The sequence below is a fragment of the Macrosteles quadrilineatus genome, unplaced genomic scaffold (assembly GCF_028750875.1).
Source record: "Macrosteles quadrilineatus isolate MER2022 unplaced genomic scaffold, UCM_ALF_1.0 Scaffold_8__2_contigs__length_117827958, whole genome shotgun sequence".
Taxonomy (NCBI): Eukaryota; Metazoa; Arthropoda; class Insecta; order Hemiptera; family Cicadellidae; genus Macrosteles; species Macrosteles quadrilineatus.
This window is the reverse complement of record NW_026542601.1, coordinates 90533379-90554470: the sequence shown is the minus strand read 5'-3', so window position 1 is coordinate 90554470 and position 21092 is coordinate 90533379. Positions and strand designations below refer to the sequence as shown.

General features: G+C 37.7%; 2 protein-coding genes across 2 annotated transcripts; both read right to left on the bottom strand.

The window, feature by feature from the left end:
• Positions 1 to 912: 912 nt before the first annotated feature.
• LOC129000552 (hornerin-like) lies at positions 913 to 14829 on the bottom strand. Its single transcript, XM_054427514.1, has 2 exons — positions 14812 to 14829; positions 913 to 7050 (listed from the first exon to the last, which is right to left on the bottom strand). The coding sequence occupies exons 1-2, from the start codon at positions 14827 to 14829 to the stop codon at positions 913 to 915; spliced, it is 6156 nt and encodes a 2051-aa protein (XP_054283489.1).
• Positions 14830 to 17850: 3021 nt separating this feature from the next.
• LOC129000551 (52 kDa repressor of the inhibitor of the protein kinase-like) lies at positions 17851 to 20033 on the bottom strand. The gene is made up of 2 exons (XM_054427513.1): positions 17965 to 20033; positions 17851 to 17869 (listed from the first exon to the last, which is right to left on the bottom strand). Exons 1-2 carry the CDS (start codon positions 20031 to 20033, stop codon positions 17851 to 17853), a joined length of 2088 nt encoding a protein of 695 aa, XP_054283488.1.
• Positions 20034 to 21092: the final 1059 nt, after the last annotated feature.

The following is a 21092-nucleotide window of genomic DNA, read 5'->3' as shown; positions in this document are numbered from 1 at the left end:
TAATACTACTAATACTACTTGTTAGTGCTGCAATAATGTTTGAAAAATGTATAAGAGCTTCATTATCCACTAAAAGTGAAGTCTCACAGTGAAGTCTTACAGTATTTGTTTACTGATCATACCATCATATCAAATCCAAGGAATTTATATCTTGGTTGTCCTTATCAAATATTTGTATTAAAAAAAGAGGAAGATCAATGACGCTAGTATGCTAGAAGCCAGTAAAAGATTTTCTCAATTTTAAATCTTGACTAAACTAGTAAATATCCCTTCATTTAGTTGTTGCATGTAAATATGAATGGATTAGAGGAGATAAATGTATACTATTTTACTACAAATAAATTTATTTACATGTCATTAAATCGTACTTTTGATTAATCTATGTTTTTATAACAATTCTTATTACAATAAATCATAATCATTCACTCGAACAGTTGTACCATTTAGAGCGAACAAATTTTTGTAATATAAATTACTTGGTATGGGCATATTTTTTTGTTGTATAATGAAGAATGCTCAACTAATTTCTTCATGGAAATTCTTCAGTATTAAAGTTTAACTAGTGTAGTTCACTTCAATGATATTGTATGGTAGATATACAATAAGGTGTAAAAGAATACTGTCAAGGATTTGGTCATTTGAGCCGGATATTAGTCAGACCAAAGTAGTAGGTATTAATACTAACATCAAAATAACAACCTTTCGAAGATTATTCAATCATACATTTAGGAAGTGTTTTGACAAACAAAAATATCCAAAATAGCATATTAAATTTTACAAATTGATTTTGTACTGTAATAATACTAAACATTTACTTGAATGGCAATATGGTATACCGTACTAACGAATAATTTAAAGAAGCTTATTTGTTAAGATAGAAAATTTTGCTTATTACAAAATATTTGATTAGGCCTAATCTCTCTTCACAGAATGTACAGCAGATCTTGCTTCTGCAAGAACTTTACGTTTTGGCAGCATTCTCTCAGCACTTCCCTCCACCGATCCTGATCCTGAAATGTGGTTTTCAAAGTTCCCATGGATTGAACCATGAATCGCAGGAAAGTTGGAAACACTCCCTTCAAAACTCACTTCTCCGTTGTGTTCAGCATTACCTTGGAACCCACCGCTAATACCTTGGCTAACGAATCCCTTTAGAGAATTCCCCACTCCACTGATCACTCCAACTATTCTACTCGGAATACTCAACAGTCCTTGGAAATTCCCTTGCTTTCCCAAATGTCCAGATATGTCTCCAGTCAAATCCACCTGTTGAATGTCACCCGACAGAGAAACAGGGTGATTATCAACATAACCTAAATATGAAGCACCAGTAGTAGGGTCAATGTAATAGCTTTGGAATGCTCCACTCCCTTGGTGTTCCATTGCTTGGCCTGTCTCCAGGGGATTATTGATGAAATAAGAACCATCTTCAGTATGTACTACTGTGTACTTTGTCTGTTGGCCATTTTTGTCAACACTAAGAGTCGAATGACCCATATTGAAAGGGACCATTCCAGGAATGATAACGTATCTCTGAGTATACTGCGGGTTCACGTATTGAGAGAATTGGAGGGATCCTTGACTTTGTTTGTAGAGGGAAGCTCCAGCCCCTGATTGAAGTTGAGCTTGGGTATGAATTGTGCTTCCCGAATTTCCACTAAGAGAGGCTTCATTGTGAGTGTTACTCCCTGATCCAGCCATAAAACCTGCTGACCCATAGCCTTCTTGGTGTTTCATCGTGTGTGAATCTATGTTAGTCGAACTACTACCGCTTAATTGGCCTTGGCCATGAGAGGAAAGCATGCCTGATGAAGCAACAGGCTGTTTTACGACTTGTAAGTTTCCTCCAGATTGTTGTCCATTGTGGACGTAAGTACCTTCAACATTCGAACTTCCCCCTTGTGTTGGTTTCAAAGTGTAAGATTGTTCAAGGTTATTCATTCCGCTAGATTGACCTTGGTTACTTATTCCTACAGTACCTTCTAAATTTTGGGCTCCTTGATTATTCTGAGACAAAGATGATCCTGAGCCAAACTGTGCTGATCCAGATTGCTGGCTGGAGGATAATGTGCCATGTGATCCAAACGCTTGTCCGTTACTTGTTTCTGATGAATGTACAGAATTAGGATTATTGTTATTCAAACCTATGTTGCCGTTATTGCCATAAACACCAGATCCTGATGTATCAGCTCCAGCGTATTGAGAGTTACCTGATTGGGGTCCTGAGAGCTGGGAGGATTCACCTCCATTGTTAGCAATATGAATTTCATTTGTGTTTGAAGATCCCTGGTTTCCCTGGTGCATTGAAGAATAATTTTCTTGTGTACCAAGCTGTGTATTGCTACTACCCAATAATGCCGTAGAATGTTGACTGGATGGTTTATAAGCTTGGTTATTGCTAACAGAACTACCTCCATATGCTCCATTGTTCACATTGAGATTGTAATTTCCAGAATTTTCTTTGTTTTGGTCTAGATTACTTCCAAGTAACACCTGTGTTGATGAAGTACTACTTGTGCTTTGGGAAGGTTGGATATTCGATCCTGTTGAGGTTGAATCTGTAGTGGATCCAGCTACTTGATGATTTGAGTTAGTTGTATCAATAGACTGTGAAACACTACTTTGTGAATCCAAATTATCCACTCCATTATTTCCTATTTCAGAAGATGAGGAAATATCCTCAGCGGTTGAACTTGAAGCTCCAGCCAAGTTTGAGGATGAAAACTCGGTTTCAATTGCTGCACCATTTTCTGAGTTAGAATTGCCATTAATTCCTAAACTGCTGGAGTGATTTTCACCACCTGTGCCGTTTATAGATCCCTCATAATGATTAGTAACTCCAGAGTTTGAAGAGCTAAAGACTGAACTCCCTTGGCTGAAACTGGATGACTGGGGCTTATGTGACATGGATGATGTTGTTAGCGTCAACCCATTATTGTGATTTGGGGATTGTATACTTCCCACAGACGTTCCTTGATATCCAGAGCTCTCACCTGAACCGGATAGTTGTCCATTAATTCCTGAACCTCCTCCATTACCAAAGTTGCTTGTAGTTCCTTGATATCCAGAGCTATCACCTGAACTGGATAGTTGTCCATTAATTCCTGAACCTCCTCCATTACCAAAGTTGCTTGTAGTTCCTTGATATCCAGAGCTCTCACCTGAACTGGATAGTTGTCCATTAATTCCTGAACCTCCTCCATTACCAAAGTTGCTTGTAGTTCCTTGATATCCAGAGCTCTCACCTGAACTGGATAGTTGTCCATTAATTCCTGAACCTCCTCCATTACCAAAGTTGCTTGTAGTTCCTTGATATCCAGAGCTCTCACCTGAACTGGATAGTTGTCCATTAATTCCTGAACCTCCTCCATTACCAAAGTTGCTTGTAGTTCCTTGATATCCAGAGCTCTCACCTGAACTGGATAGTTGTCCATTAATTACTGAACCTCCTCCATTACCAAAGTTGCTTGTAGTTCCTTGAGAGTTTGGGCTAGTGTGACCTGCCTGAGCTCCTGCATACTGTCCACTAATTCCTGATCCACCTGTGGTACCAAAATTGCTTAAAGCAGTTCCTTGATATTCAGAGCTTGGGCTAGTTTGACCAACCTGGGTTCCATGTGATTGTGAGCTCTGCAAGTGTGAAGTGCTCCCAACCGGACTGGTATATTGTCCGCTAATTCCTGAACCCCCTCCATTATCACCTAAATTGCTTGAAGCAGTTCCTTGATATTGAGAGTTTGTGCTAGTGTGACCTGCCTGAACTCCTTGTGATTGAGAATTCTGTAATTTTGAAGTGTCCCCACTTGAACTGGCATATTGTCCGCCACCTCCTAATCCTCCTGTAGCACCAATGTGGTAGATTCCGCTGTCAATACCAGCAGAGTTTTGTTCTTGCTGATTTCCTGCAATAGAGGAGCTTGAACTGAATGATCCCCCAGCATGTGATACTTTGTTGCCTGATAAGTTTCCACTGGCAACAAACGAACCACTGCCACCAGAAACTCCTGTTCCTGATCCTGTTTCAGCACTTTGTCCATCTGAATCGGATTCGACGTACTCATCAGCAAACATAGAATTCTGAATGCCGCTGTTTTGTTTCTTGTTATCTTGAGAGTCAATAACACCTAAATTTCCTTCAAAGAATACCCCAGGCTGGTTAACAGGCTTCCTCTGGGGCCAAGCAGGTTGTGTGTTTGTTGAATGTCCATGTGAGGCAACCAAGAAAGTCCCACCGTAGTTGTTTGTTGAAGAGTGTGATCCCCCTCCTGCTGTATTGACACTTGATGCTGCTGTATTGGAAACTTCAGATTTATTTTGTGAGCTTAATCCATACAATGTGTTCCCAGAGGCTCCTGCGTTTGATGAAATAATATTTTGATTTGTAACACTGGACAAGTGATTACTACTTCCTTGCGTTTGTGAGGCTGAACTTGTTGCAAAGCTTGAGTCAGAATTCGATCCTGTGAAGTAGCCGCCGACGATACTTGATGTCTGCCCAACACCAGCTCCGCCTTGAATTGGTGATGTTCCACTATTTTGGAATTGGCTTCCTGCCAAACCTGCATTCGTTCCTGTTTGATATCCACCATACTGTTGGCCACTACTTCCTTGACTTTGTTGAGTACCGATACTTGAACCTGCACTACTATATTGACTCCCACTGTTTCCTAGATTCTGCATATTCGAACTTGAAGCTTGAGAAAGGGAATTTGAATTCCCTGTTTGACCATGAACTCCGTTCACAACAAAATACTGCCCCCCTCCCTGTGTCTGAGTTGTTCCTGAACCGTGTGATCCGACAGAGTTGCCTGATGATCCTGAATAGTATCCATTTCCCATAGTGGTAAACTGTCCATTTTGTACACCAGAGGAGTGCAGTCCACTCTGTGTAGAATGTGATACACCTCCTGCAGTGCTCCCTGAAGCACTTCCAAAACTAGATCCTTGACCCAAATTTGAACTTGAACTTTGAACTCCATTTAAGTTGTTTCCTCCATAACCCCCGCTTGTGGCAAGGTACTGTCCACCACCCCCTACCACCTGAGCAGTTATTCCTGAACCGTAAGAATTGACTGAGCCTGATGATCCAGAGTAGTATCCACTTCCCACACTACTGACCTGTCCAAGGTTTGTCCCAGAGTACAACCCACTATGTGTACTTTGCGATTGTCCACTGGAACCTTGACTTTGAGAAGATCCTGTGGAAATACCTGAAGCAGAACCACTACCAATACTGACAACTTGGCCATTTGATCCTTGTGCATGTGTAGCTGCAACAGTATTAGAATTAGAACTAGTTGGAATGCCATTGCTTGTTCCAATATTTTGTCCCCCAAAACTACCATATCCTTGCCCTGAAATTCCATGAGAGTTAGCACTGGAACCAGAGAAGCTTCCAGTTGAACCTGTATTTCCTGTGTGTTGTGTGTTTGCACCGCTGCTTAGCTGGTGCCCCTGAGTTTGGAAAGAGTTACCTAAATGACTGGTCAATGTCCCTTGTTGGTTGGCACCACCATTTATAAAAGAACCTTGAATCTGACTTGTCTGGCCAAGTTGATTATAGCCATTTGTAATTTGAATTTGACCACCTTGGTTGCCATTTAAGTTTTGATTACCACTGACACCATTTGCTGTACCTTGATGGGTTTGGTAATAAGAGTTGCCAGAATTCACAGCTCCTGTACCACCATATCCTCCAGGCTGGCTCCAGTGAACTTGATACACGACACCTTGAGGACGTTGATGTCCGTAGAATACTCCTCCACCACCATTAAATGCTGATGATTGTCCTTGAGAAGTTATCCCTCCTTGGTGTAAATGATTTGTAACATGTCCAGCACCAACTCCACCTCCGCCCTGGTAGTTTGAGCCACCAGGTGAGCCTATATGTACTACTTGATGGCCTGCTTGCCCTGAGCTAGTCCCACTTCCATACTGATGAACTCCGCCAACTCCAGGTCCTATACCATGAATGTTATGTATAAGACCCAAACCTCCTTGATGGCCTGTTTGTCCAGAGTTAGTTCCGACCCCGTACTGATTAACAGCTCCGCCATCTTCTGGGTTAACACCATTATTATTATGGATCAGACCCAAACCTTGGCCAAAAATACCTCCTGAACTTTGCCCATTCCCATTCAATATTCCACCCCCTAGTCCAGGTCGGTTATAAATAAATGACAACAAACCTTGGCCCTGAGTAGGTCTGAGAGTCGATTGTGGCCCAACGTTCATCAAGTTGTTCGATACGCTTGGTTGATTTGTGTTGCTGTTTATCAGCCCAAGATGTGGCCTATTATTTCCGAGACCAAAATGACCCATGGTACCTCCTGCTCCACCACCAACAGCACTCCCCTGAAACAATCCTAAGCCACCAAGGTGACCTCCAATTTGACCGAGTCCTGAAACACCTCCTGATCCTGCGTTCAAAGAATTAAATCCTTGACTCAAGTGGTGGTGACCAAGAGTTCCTCCACCTCCAGAAATTTGACTCCCAATAATTCCATGATGATGAAGATGATGAGAATGGTGTAAGTTTCCTCCTATTGCACTCCCTGGAACACTGTGAGGCTTGTGCTTGTGGCCGAAAACTCCTGATCCCGTAACTTGAGAGCTTGCTAATCCACTTCCAAAGGTTCCTTGATTCAAAATTGCTGGAGACCCAGCTAATGCACTTACAGTTCCTCCATTTAATTGAGACTGATTAATGTTTCCATTAGCACCGCCTTTTATACCAATCCCATGTTTGTGAGCTAGATTACTAAATCTTTGTGTCAACAGATTACTTTTTGATTGATCTAAAAACTGATTATTGCTAAAGCCACTACCTCCATGGATTATGCCGGATCCACCGTTCGAAGATCCTCCTGTGCCGTGGAGTTGCCCTATGCTTCCACTTGCGACTCCCCTGATTGGTTGCCCTGGACGGTTTCCCAAGCGACTCAAGGTCCTGGCTTCTGACAGGATGTGGAGGTCCTTTCCTTCAGCATCACAAGGTCTCACTTTAGAGTGTACTGTGACTATGACGCTCAGCAAAATGAAAATGATGAGCTGAAACAAGTACAAATTATTTAAAAACATGTCGATTAGTGTGGCTACAAGCTGATAAAGCAATCCCAAACTGTACATCCTAGAAAGATGTAACCATTAGTAAATATAGTAGATTAGATTATTTTGTTTATTATGCTGAAATACCAAAGTGCATATTTTAAAGCAAATATGAGGGAACGAGTATTGAATGAATAAAATGACAGCTTTGTTACTGGCTAAGATTACTTGGTTCAACAACAGAGAATTTGATTAGATATTATTAGACATAAGATTAGCTATGTGCTTTACAAAGCCCTCGGTGGAAATAATTCACCAAGACTCATATCTGGTCCTTAAACCTTCAATAAACCATATAAATAAATTTATATTGAATAATGATCTTTAAAACTTTCACTGAAAGGAGAAATAGATATAATGCAAAGTTTAATTAGGTTACTTAATTTCAATTATAAATTGAATGCCAAACAAAAATCATGCTCTAATTTGAGATACAAGCATTATTTTACAAATATTTCAAATACCATATTCAAAAATAGTTTCCACAGAACAAAGACTGAGGCAGTGAGGCACAGAAATCTTGTCTGATTTTCACTTTACTGATTATGAAAGTAGATCTATTATAAAATATCAGTTACGGTTTGTGAATTGCACTTTTTGTAAATATCCATTAAACTTAGGGAACCATTAAGCGGGGCTTGGCTTCCCATGGAGTTAGCAGTAACTATGATGGTGCAGGTTAATGAATAGAGTTTAATAGTTTTATATCCCATTGAAATTGAGCAATTATACAACAATTCTGTTTCTATAGAAACAAATTACTATATTTTTTTTTATCAAATTTTGGATCAGTTAACTCATACAATAGTGCATGGACTAGGACTGGACAGAATAAAATAAATTGCCCTGTTCTATAAGGTTCAATCTGTAGAAGTCCTGGAGTTTGATCCTGAAAAAAGCTTAGCAACCAAAGAATTAGTTGGCTAATTCATCAAAATCACCCCAATCCGTACCGTACTCTTGCTAAGAAAACTAAAATATAGTGGAGACTTTTGGTTATACGTGGAAGTTTAGAGAGCCGTGGAAGATACTGACATCATCAGCCTGAAGCATCATCAAGACTGGCCAAACCATGTGAAGAAAATGTCTTCAACAATAGCTAAATGTGTCAATACTGTGACCAACAATGTTGGAGGCCAGAAGAGAATAAGATCAAGAACCCAGACGGAGGTGTCTACATAAACTCTGGAACTGAAGGCTGTGGAAAGGATAAACTAGAGAAATATCCATCATCAAATTGACAGGTACAGTAAATCAACAAAAAACAGAAGACAAATGGATATCAAGGTTTGCAGAGCGGTGAAAGAAAGATGTAAGCAACAAGAATAAGGAGGTACATCTTAGGATTAAGCATTTATAATGAGTAGGATATAATTTAGTACTAGAATCTTTTGTCGCATGTGATGTATTTAATTATAAGTATCTTTGTAATAGTATTAACATAGGTATTAATCTGACCGAGTGAGGTAGCATCAAGCCATCTCACATTCGAGAGGTCTGACTATCAGGCCGGTCATTCATGGGCGACCGCAGGATTTGGAACAGGGACGTGCAATATATATAACGAACACCTGGGGGGTCCGAGGCCTTCACCCCGAGAAGATTTCTGATATATTTTTAGAAGTACAATTTTATTTTATTCAAAAATAAAAAAGATGACTAAATATAAATATCAAAATTGATTTGTTGACAGTGAAATGACTGGACCGTAATTCTGTGCAAAATTTTCATCCATTATCCAATCTTCCATTTGGTTTTAGTCTAAAATAAATAATTTCTATATGATTGATTAATTTTCTAAACGCTATTTTTCAACTCACTCAAAAATAAACTGTCAGATGCACAGTGGTGGTACTATACAAGTAATGTAATACTACTGTAATGGGTTGTATTGTAACAGCAAAATAATGAAAATATGATGCATGTTTAATTTATTCTGACGGCATCTCAAGAAGTTGATCCTTTTGTATCCTGGTGGAGTTCTAAACAATTTTATGATCTGTTCATGCTTTATGACTCAACAATATTTTATTTCAATATTAAATTTGAGGAAATAAACAAATTAATAAATTCAACGACCTAACGATTGCAAAAATGTATAGCTATATCTTAAGTTTGTATAACAATTCTGTAAAAGAACCAAAATTTTTCTGTTGAGATGTTTTATCAATTTGACTTTGTTAAAAAGTTCACATATTCAACTGAAATAGGTTTATTCTAGAGGTTAAATACCTTATTGTTGCCACTGAAATCCACTGTCGTCTGGATGGCGACCGGTTTTGACACTCATGGTGTCATTGTCAAGCCTTAAAGAAGTGTTGTCACTCCTAGGAGGTCGTCATTAAGTCTTGAAAATAAATACACAAGACACGCACCAACATATTTACAAATAAATAATACAGTATGGCCATACAAGAACACTAATTCTCACGGCGCGGCTGCGGGTTCAGTATTATTTATTTGTAAATATGTTTGTGCGTGTCTCGTGTATTTATTTTCAAGAGTTTATGACGACCTCCTAAGAGTGACAACACGTCTTTAAGGCTTGACAATGACACCATGAGTGTCGAAACCGGTCGCCATCCAGACGACAGTGGATTACAGTGGCAACAATAAGGTATTAAACCTCTAGAATAATATTGTTAAGTAATCCGGAAGGCAACACCTCAAAAATGAGGCCGCTTGGATAGCGACCTGCCCGCAAATGTTAACCAATGCTAGAGGAATAATGCTAGAGGAGGTCGCTATCGAAGCGGCCGAACTATAGTAATTTACATCATCAATGCAATCTGTCTTTTGCTCAATTCAAATATGCCCAATTTGATTTGAAAACTAGTGACTACTTTCGCATGGGGATGGAATGTCCAGTTCTATTAACAGTCAAAAGTTCAACCATAGAAAAAAAAAATACCATTATTCAATGTTAAAATAAATCCAAATATTGGTAAATAAAAGGGGTATTCGCCGTTGTAAAATATGTACATTGTCAAAATAATTTCACAAATAAATGCATACATTTTCCCCTTGACTACAGATTATTCTAATTTACCCAAGGGATAAAAAAACTACTTACCCCACTGTGCATGTATTCATAACAGCGGTTTTGCTGTAGCAACAAGAAATCAACTTTGCAATTAACAGCTGTGTCTAAGGACATCTAAGGACTGTGTCTAAGCAGACATATGTCTGCCTTAGTCACTAACAAGACTACAAGATCGCGCCACTCATCTTCATTCATACTTGGCTTAAAATACGTACTTTGTGTGTGCTTTGTATGGTCGCCATTTCATCGAAAAGTATCAAAAGTATTAATGTTTTCTTTTCAAAGGTTGCATATCTTAAATAGAAAACTGAATTTTAACATTGTATTGTTGATGTATGCTATCATCATATACCGCAATGTAATCATGCTTATTGGGGCTCGTCTCAGAATCAGAGTAGAATGCAGGTTAGCCATTGTTTGCTACTATTGTTGCCAATCTTCTGACACAAAGCATGAACTCATAGCCTCAGGTATATCAGGTGCCTACGTGACCTTTAACCTCTGGTGAATAGATCTATATTCAATGTTCAAGTTTATCTTTGTCTCAGCCTAGCCACTGAGAGTAGCTTCATGACTGTTAGAGTGGATTCATTTGACAAAGTGGTTGATATAAACTAGCTGTTGTCCACGGGCTTCACCCCGTTTGACTTCATAAGTATTAATAAAACTATTGATTGGTTAAGTTAACCTGAAATTAACAAAATACAGTAAAACAAACAAGTAATCACACCTGATTGTAATCTATATATATATAAAATCCAATGTATGTTTGTATATTTGTATATTTGTATGTTTGTATGTTTGTCCTTTATGGACTCCAAAACAGATTGTAATGAAACTTTCAGGCATTATTAAGCATTATTCAAGGATGGTTTGTGTGAAGTTTGGTGCAGATCCGTCAAAAGGGTTCTGCCCCGGTGGCTCTGGAGTTTCCCATGTTAACCTTATGAGTACTCATATTTAAATGGAATTAAAGAATCTTAACAGCTGGTTCAACTAAACTATCTGATTCTGTGATGTTCAATAGCATTAAAAAGTTAGTAGGTTTACCAACAGGGTGCAGCACTATATATTTTTTAATTTATGAGAACAGCTAACTTGCAACCAAAAGGTGAGTGAGCGTAGCGAACGAACTTCAGCCTGGAGGCGAGTTAGCGTAGCGAACGAGCTAACCTGAAGGCAAGTGAGCGCAGCGAACGAGCTCCAACCTAAAGGTGAGTGAGCGTAGCGAACGAACTTTTACCAGGACGTGATTGAGCCATGCGAACGAGCTCATCTTGAAAATGAACGAGCATGTGACATAAAAACCACAATAGGACAGGACGACGTCTGTCGGGCCAGCTAGTAAGGTAATAAATTAAAAGAATAGCAAACAAATAAGTACATCTGAGGTATTTTTAACATCAGGTATATGGAAAGTTCCCTTTAGAAAGGAATTACGGCCTTAAACGGCAATTTACGAAATAATGGATAGTTTTGCGCAAGGTTTCTCGTCATGACCTACATTTTAAGTATATGGTTTATGGGGGGTGTGACTTGTAGTTTTCTCAAAAGTTCATGGGTACTTTTGGCTTTATATATAGATAGATCTATGGATTCTGATTATCATGATAACATATTCACTTTTAAAACTGCTCTCAGTCTTTTTATCTGATTTTAATACCTGGGGCCTATTTCATAATAAAGTAGTGTCAAGATCTACAACTCACTACCAAGGAACATTATCCAAGAGCAAAATTTCAATAAATTTAAGAAGATGTTAAAGGAATATTTATGTGAAGCGGCCTGTTTTAAAGTAGAAGATCTGTTCAATTAGGCCTTTATTGTTTTTCTACCCATTTGACGACCACGTCGCAGGAGCGATGCTAGTGGGATATCATCAAGTATCGTAAGTATCAAGTGTGTTAAGTATACATATGTGGTTAAATGAAGTTCAAGGATTTGTGAGACTTTTTCAGTAAGTCCCCAGCAAAGACGATCAAAATTAAGGCAGTTTTTTAAATTATATTAAACTTTATGCTAGAAATAGCCTGTTTTATACAATTCATAGGGGGGGAAATGTATTTAAACCATTTTGTCAGCTAACTTATTTTTATTACAAAAACCTGCAAGCCATTAGATGAAACATATTTTTGACATATTGGGTTTTGATGGAATTATGTTCATAAGTTAGAGAGGTAGAATTTGGTCCCTTGTTAACAACAATTAGTCTTTAATAAAATGTTTCCCGAAATTCCATTGTTAATTAAAATAATGAGTTGAAACCAATTATAAGTTAGATACTTTTTAATGATATTTGCCATGATTTAACAAAATTGCATCAAAATAAAAAATACCCCCGCCGCAGCAAACATGCAGACTAAGCGAATTTCTATTTGCCTGATTTCATTTACACTAAAATGTCTCCTTAAAAATATCAAATTTATTCCGTATTTAAATAGAACTAGCTGTTGACCTGTCCTACGTACGGTAATCAAGTAGTCGATTAAAACTGAATATAATTCAGAAAAGCTCGCTTACACGCATTAAGAAAAATTCAGGCAGTTTTGCGAATAGGGAAAATCGTCTTGATTGTAAGTACATCTCTTGTAGTTGTTTACAATCTTACTGTGGTTTAACATTTAACTTAAGGTAACCAACTGTGAAATTACAATCAATTCTCATTAAAAACTGTTATAAAGCGTTGGTTCGCAGCAATCCTTGAACCCTGGAAACCTACTCGAGAAATAAATCAAAGGATAGGGGGATGAAGCCCTAAGGGAAAATACCCAAAGTTCCATATTTGGCCCTTGGCTAGGTTATAACCTTTAAAATGAGGCATCAATCGTAAAAATTGATTATATATCACGGCTGAAAAGTTACGGAGAAAACACCTATGTATTGTATATTAAGGTTATGATTTAGTCTAAATGCATATAGTTTACTGAAATTTACATTAAAAAATTAAAAGTGTTTTTGCTATATTTTGAACTCCAGGAAAATTTTGATACACCCAGATATATTCCCATGGATGTTTACATCTAAAAATAATTATTGTGGCAAATGGTAAGCCCCTTGAACCACAAAACAAAAAGTTTGTTTAAAATGCACCAAATGAGGTTTGTGAACATCTTCAATTTTTTCCCCCACATGGCAGTTTTAAAAGTAGCATAAAACAATTTAAAAAGAGTAGAGAACCCTTAAAAAGTCTGATTAAGAACATTGCAATAAGGATTCTTTTGCACTATTGACAGTTTGATAGTCCTAGACGCACACACAAACAGACATAAATCGGAAATAGAGTAATTGCCTCCCCCACGGAATAAAAAATTAAACCCCCTCTTACATAACCCCACGAATATTGAAACAGAAACAGCATGAAACATAAACATAAGCCAATTACGTCACTGGCCTGAATGTCTATAGGCCTACTAATAGCCGTAGCAGCTGCTTTTTACGTTGTTTAAAAGTGTCATTTAAATATTAAAGAAACATTATTACTTTCGGGCCAGTAATGTTGTTTAATATGTTTGTGTTCCATATGATTCCTGTTCTAATATTTGTGATCACCCAAAACTGTTATTGTATTGTACCCTATATTAAAATCTGAGAATAATATTGGTCAGAACCTACCATAAGGTTAATTAACCTCAACCTAACGTGAGGCAAAACTAAAACTACATTTTAAAACCCCTTGCGAAAAGTCAATCAGAACATTTCGCACAGCTACAAAATTATCGCGGAAAAGTAAACAATGAAAACTTTCCAACATAGAGTAAAAAATGAAAATCCTAACCTAAAATGTATAGAAAAATTACCCCGAGGATGCGGACGATTAATATTATAAAACATATAATACAAATTGGGCGAAAAATGTAGTCTGACTTCTTTCAAAGCTACATCTGTCGAGAATTATTTCTCAAAATAAATAACACAGCATGGAGTAAATACCCCCGCCGCAGCAAACCTGCAGACTAAGCGAATTTCCATTCGCCTGATTTGATTTTCAATTAAATCTATTCAAATAACATTAGGTTTAACGAGTACCTAGGTTTGCTGCCTACAGGGTAATAAAGTGTGTTTTTCAGTAAAATATTAACGGCTTAGTATAAAATAAATAGATTTGGCCAAGTTTGATCCAAATATATGCATAAACAAGCAAACTACAAAAGTTTACTTATTCTCCATAAGAATAACATGGGAATTTTTAATTTATAATTTTCTCCGTAACCAATAACCATACAAAAACACTTCAATATACTGAATTATTTGTTTTTTTAAGCTCTTCAAAATGGTCTAGAAGAAATTTGGGAAATTTTATGTTTTGAGGGTCAAAAATGAGAAAAACCAATTTTTACCCCATAAATCCCCCCATAAAACCCCGTTCCCATGGTCCGATCATGCTGGCTCGCGAACTCGTTCGAATAAACGTAGGTTTACAGGTTTGTACCAAATTTCATCGAAATCGGATCATTTTTGCTCGAGTTATCGTGCTGACGGACACACATATATATATATGAATTTGAACGGATTGTGTTTTTGGCTTCTAGGAACATCAAAATGAAAAAGTAAATCGGTCCCGGGACTAAGTCTTACCATGAGACCTACGGTAATAGCTTATTCCCTATAGGGAAATTCGCTAAAAATACAAAACCTAACCTAAAAAGCATAGAGTAACTAACCTGAGGGTGCAGATGCATGGTGATTGGTGATGTGCGAAGATGAGATTGATAACGGATGGGTTTTATACTCGTCGCTGAAGTCCCGCGGAGTTTGACAATGGTTCCGTTACACCTCCTAGGCTAAACATCACGACGATCTATGTTTGTGTTAGTGTTGCTATGTGTGAGAAGTGCTAGCTCACTTTGGCCCGCTCAAAAACCTTTTCAGTTTAGGTCACTTAAAGGGTCTGAATTGAGACTAGTTAAAATATAAATGTGTAGGCAAGAAAAGTAAAAAGTAAAAAGTTCTTTATTGCATGGTTATGCATATATGTATACAAATATACCTAGCTTTTGTCACAGTTTAGAATAAGAAATAATTAACAGTAAAATGCATGTACACCAACACAAACAAACTTAACCTACACTAAAAACATTTATCGAAAATACCTTCAACACAATTGTGTACACATTAAAAACGTGCTCTATTACCTGCCGACTTGAGTTTGTTTGGCATTTAGTTTAGTTTAAAAAGAAATCTGATAGAATGAGAAATATTTGGGATTCTTTCGGATATCTATTGTAGTTAGAGCGAGAAGAGAACAAAGGTTCATAAAAGCTAATACTGTAATATGTTTGTTTTGAAATATTAAGTTTTTTGAAACTACTGTATAAATACAGTAAAAGGAAAAGTGAGAAATTTAAATACAGTATATAAAAGGCAAAGCCCTCACTGACTGACTGACTGACTCACTCACTCACTCACTCATCACTAATTCTCCCACTTCCCATTTACCTAGGAGGCTGAAATTCGGTACACCGATTCTTTGGGTATTAAATAGGAAAACTAAGTAGTTTTTATTCTGATCGGGCTTTCGGGCTCCGCCCCAGTGCCACTGGGCCAGTGGCTCTGGAGTTTCCCATGTTAACCTTATGATTTTTCATATTTAAAAGGAATTTCTTAACAGCTGTTTCAATTAAACAAGTTGGTTCTGTTCTATGATGTTCAATAGCATTAAAGTTAAGAGGATTACCAACAGGGTGCAGCACTATTATTTTTTTAAATTTATGACTACTGCCAATTTGCAACCAAAAGGTGAGTGAGCGTAGCGAACGAACTTTAACCAGAACGTGATTGAGCCATGCGAACGGGCTCACTTGTGAAGTTAAACGGGGCAAAGCCCGCGGGTACAGCTAGTATTTTATAAATTGAAAATTTATTCTTATTCACATTCTGCTACACATACATTATTAATCTAGATGTCGCTTTCAAACTTGTATTGGACAAGTTGAATTGTACTTGATACTTACCTACATCTTACCAGGTGTTTACTGTTTACCGGCTGGTTCGAATAGACCATAGGAATTGTTTTTGAGACAGTGAATTACAACGATTAAGTAGGTATAGGTATATACTTGTCTCTTTTACACATTCAAGCGACGTTATGAAGCATAAAACTGCTACACAGTAGAGACGCTCATCATAGAACGCTGCAGTTTCAGGTTTCTAAATGTTGTCTTCTTGGCGCTCTACCTGTCCGTGCGCTAATGCAAGGGTTTAGGATCTCTCGTCATTGTCAGCTTAGTTCTCAACCGATAAAAAATATATTTGTGTTAATTTATTCCAGGGGCGCCGGCAGAAACTTGTACAGGGGGGGGCGGCAGACATAGACCCACCGGGGGGTCAGGGGGGTATGGAATACCCCCCTGCATAGAGGGGGGTCCGGGGGTCCCCCCCCGGGAAAATTTTGATATTTTAGTATTCAAAACTCACGATTTCGGCCAATTTCGTTCTTAAATATTTCTTGTTGAAGATAAATTCTCTGTCCCTATTTTCTCATATTTTTGTGATATCATAAGTGATACCATTTCCAAAGAAAAAATAAATTTAAATATAAAGAAAGTGCAGCAATGAATGCGGAAGATGTGAGCAACACACGATCGGGAAGCGTCGTCGTAGCAACCCCACTGCATTTTCATCGGTCAGGTGGTGGCCGGCGGCGCTGCGCTTCCCACAACTTGGAGCCGAAAAAAAGTAATACAGGGAAACGCCACTCTTTTTCAGAATACGAAATACCTTTAACACCATATATAGACATTACTTCATAAATACAAATTAACTTACCTTTATATATTTTGTAATAAGTTTGAATGTTATATGTTTTAATGTTTCTATTTTTTAACAATATGTTGCACACAAACTATTGTAACTACTTTTATCTTTTTAAAATAATGGTATCATACAAGCTTTGTCGACTTTTAAATGTGTTATTAACTATCTGCAAAGCACCTAAGGAAGTAAATTAATTTAGCCATGAGTAAATCAAACTGTAAACTTATTTTATTTGAACAAGAACTGAATTCGCCGTTTTCCATTGAGAATAAATCAATACATTTATTTACAAACTCTTCTTTGTTCTTGTTTATGGATTCCCTGTGGACAGACATGAGACAAAGGCCACTGAGTCTGTTATGCCCAATCTGGTTCCGAATCCAAGTTTTAACTCTTCTCATTGTGCTGAAAAAACGGTCAAACGTTAGCTATCGTTATGTAACTAACATTGTAATACCCTACACTCGTAGTTAATTGTGAAATAACGACTAACTCAAAACAAAAATATCAACACAAATTTTAAAAAATTCTTTAATTTTAAACTTATTAAATTCCGGCTGGTACATACAATGTTAACAGCCTAAAGTTACCATAACGCAGTCTTCTTTTTTCATTAGTTTAAACTTAATAATTGTGAGCATATTTTAAATAAAGTGTTGCCTACTGGTTATTACAAGAAGTAAAAAACCCATCTTATTAGAAATTATTATATGTACGAACAATGTTAGTGTGGGCTAATTTGTTTATCTATAAATTAACTCAGCTTAAACTGAAAAAGTAATCTTTAACTTAAAAACAAGGTTTGTTTTTCATTCACTCTTTTTCGTTAAGAATAATTGAGATATACAGTAAGGTTAGTATTCATCAAAAGAAATAACAGTTACCTGAAGGATCTTTCAACTGTGCATGTTGTTGGTGGCAAGCATATCGCAATTTGTATTGCTCTGCTAACACTTGGCAAAAATGCTGCGTGGTTGTGGGTGATGAGGTCTGCTAAACAGATGTTGCTTAAAATCTCGTCGGAACCGCTGTCTGCAACGTCTTTTGCCCAAAGGTCGTACCACAAAAGACCTTCGATCTTAAAGTTGTCCAGAACATTGCTGTAAGTGACAAGAATGTCGTTCAGAGAGTTTTCAAATTCTGTCCTCGTCATCGCCTTCATCTTTAAGGGGTGGAGGTTAAACAACTCAAACGAAGTCTGGTTCTTTTTTGAGAATCTTTCACTTAGGGCTCGGATGAGGTAATCTAAATAGGGGATGAACAGTGATTTTCTGTAGTAGTCCTCTACACTTTCTGATGGTACATTAGAGCGGTGGCTTTGTTTAGTATTGGTGCGAGGCCTAGTCAAAGAGATGCCTAAAACTTCTGTAGTCGTGTCAACATTTGCCATTAAATCCTTGAAGACGACTTCATCTTTCTTTCGGTCTTCTTTAAACAAATCTACTAGCCGTTCAATATGTTTTGCCACACGCATCAAGTCAACGTTAACTCCTTGCAACATTTGTGCAACCGTCTCTAATGTTGCCGAATACTTCGCCACAATCTCTAAACTTACAACGAATGTTGACGATGTAACTGCACAGTAGAGCTGAAAGGCCTTTTGTTTTGTGTCTTTGTTTCCCTCTTTTGAAAGGGTTTCAAGACCATTGACTATGTCAATAAACTTATCACGAAACTTTCGGATGGACTTGTACTTTTCCGTCCACCTGGTCTCACACAAATTCTGCAAAGTCCCAACTACGCTTCTTCTTCCAGAATTCTCCCTAAAAAACTTAGTCACCTCTTTTATGGTTCCTACAGTGTTTCTTATTTGAGGTATATCACTTACATCGTTGATAGCCAAGTTTAGCCTATGGCTGGCACAATGATAAAAGTTAGCCATTGGGAACTTGGTACTTATTCGTTTATGGACACCGCTAATTTCTCCAGCCATTGTGCTACATCCATCGTAGCCTTGTCCTACAGCCAATTCTAGGTTTAATTTCCAACCTGTCAACGTGTCAGTTATAGCATTTGCTATCGTTTCGGCATCAACCCCGTTTTGAAGCGGAGTAAAACCAAGGAACTCTTCTTTGACGATTTTTTCTTCTCTGTTATAGTACCTGACACCTAGGGATAGTTGTTCTGTTCCTCCTATGTCCATGGTTTCATCTGCCAAAATTGAGAAGAACTCGTTATCTTTTATTTTTCTAACCAGATCACTTCTTAATGTTGTGGCACATGTATCAATAAGTTCATTTTGAATACCATGAGAAATGTATTTGGCATTTTTTGGTGCAGTTTTGAGGTGTTCTTGTAAAACTTTATCGCCGGATTCCTCCCTGAAGTGGAGAAGATCATTGAACACGGCACCTTCATCAGTTTTTCCTCTGAGTGGCAAGTCATGAGTAGCACAGAAAATCACTGTTGAAAGAATGGACTTTAGTTTGGTTCTATTTTGTTCAATAGCAGTTTGAACTTGGTCGTTCACTTGAGCCTCGACACTAAGCTGCTTGTTATTCATCACCGACATAAAGTTGCTTGCTTTTTCTGAAGACTCGCGATGCCACTCAGAAGCCATGTGAGATTTGGCACATTCATGAAACTTTTTGTAATTAGTGAATGGACGGGTAATAAAAGCTCCTTGTAAACCTCTTGAGACACGAGGTCTAAAAATAACACACGTCTTGCAAAACACCCCCTTTTCATTCTTCGAGTAGGCCATCCATTCATAGAGGTTAAACCAGTCATGCAGAAATTGTCTTTTTCCAGGAGTAACGTCAGCCTTATAATTGTAGGTTTTATCCGGTTTCCATGGATTTTGTAGGAGCAGGTATTTTGTCCTGTCATTTAAACTGTCGATTTTGCTTCTGTCAGTGTAGCTACCAATATCTGAGGGATTTTGATAACTTCCTGATACACTAGGACCAGGATTAAGTTGATCAATATTTCCATGACACGAACTCTCTTCATTTGAACTTTTATCAGAAGAAGGATCAGTTCTGAATAAGTTTGGTCGAGGTTGAGGAGAATCTATGCTTCTTTCTATATCTTGCTTGTCTAGTGAAAGTGATTCACTTGGCTGATTTGAAGAGTTTCCATCTTCATCAACTTTGAGCCGTTTGTTTTTAAAAAAGTTTCTTATGTCCATCTTGTTAACCACCTAAAATCAACAGCATTATTGTAGACGAATTGAAAACAAATATATCCATTATCCGTGTTTTTTTTTTTTTATGTTAAAACATTTAATTAATAAACTTTAGTTTTATAAACTTAATTAATGTATAAACTTAATTTTATTCAAACAATTTCGTGAACCAGCATGATTGTGCTGCGGGTACAGGGTTAAGATTAAGGACATTGTTCTACATGACGTATTTTTTAAATACAAATAAATTAACAGCGTATTTGTACTATTTAATCGTGTTTTTGTATGGTTGTATATCATGCATTTCAAGCCATAATATACCAATATAATACATGGTGTTATATTTACTGCGTGTTTATATTAGCATAATTCAATTCTTTTAAGACATTGACGCACACAAAAGTGCATTAAAGCGAATAATAAGGAAGTGTGTATACGGTATGTTGGCGTGGCGCACGGGCCTATCAGTTACAGTTGTCGCAGCTAGTCTGGGCCCGCGGACCCTTGTGTACTAACCGTTCCCCACGCCAAAGCCACGAAGACAGCAGTGAGGCGCTGAACAACCCAGACAGCCGTGTGGGCCAGATGTTTTTGGAAATAAGCAATAAACACTCCCCTCTACACCCCGCACCCTAGCGTGGCCGCGCGCCCAGACTAGCTGCGACAACTGTACTCGGGTTTGAGTAAGAATAAGAAGGAAGGGGTTGAGCGTGGGGGATGGCGGGGTGACACTTCTCTGTCTCTCTCTATCAAGGTCACCTGACCATGCTTGCTAAAAGCGTTTACCGTAACACTCATACTCCGCTCGTTTTGTTTTACAATGTAGGTTATGTGAATTTTAAAGTCCAGAATGGTAAACTAAAACATTTCAAGCAGAAGTGTGTTTTGAAATGTTTATATTTTATCATTTCAATCATTGTTAACTAGTTGTCAAACTGAGTATTAAAATAAAAATAAAACTACCATACACCTCGTAACATGGTATATAAATAGTACAAGTTAAACGAAATTGAATAGTGATGGTATGACTGCATTAGGATGCAATACAATTCTCAATACGTC

What these genes read in the sequence shown, in the direction of transcription:
- LOC129000551 (XM_054427513.1), bottom strand. Translation starts at nt 20,033, where the DNA reads ATGGACATAAGAAACTTTTTTAAAAACAAACGGCTCAAAGTTGATGAA.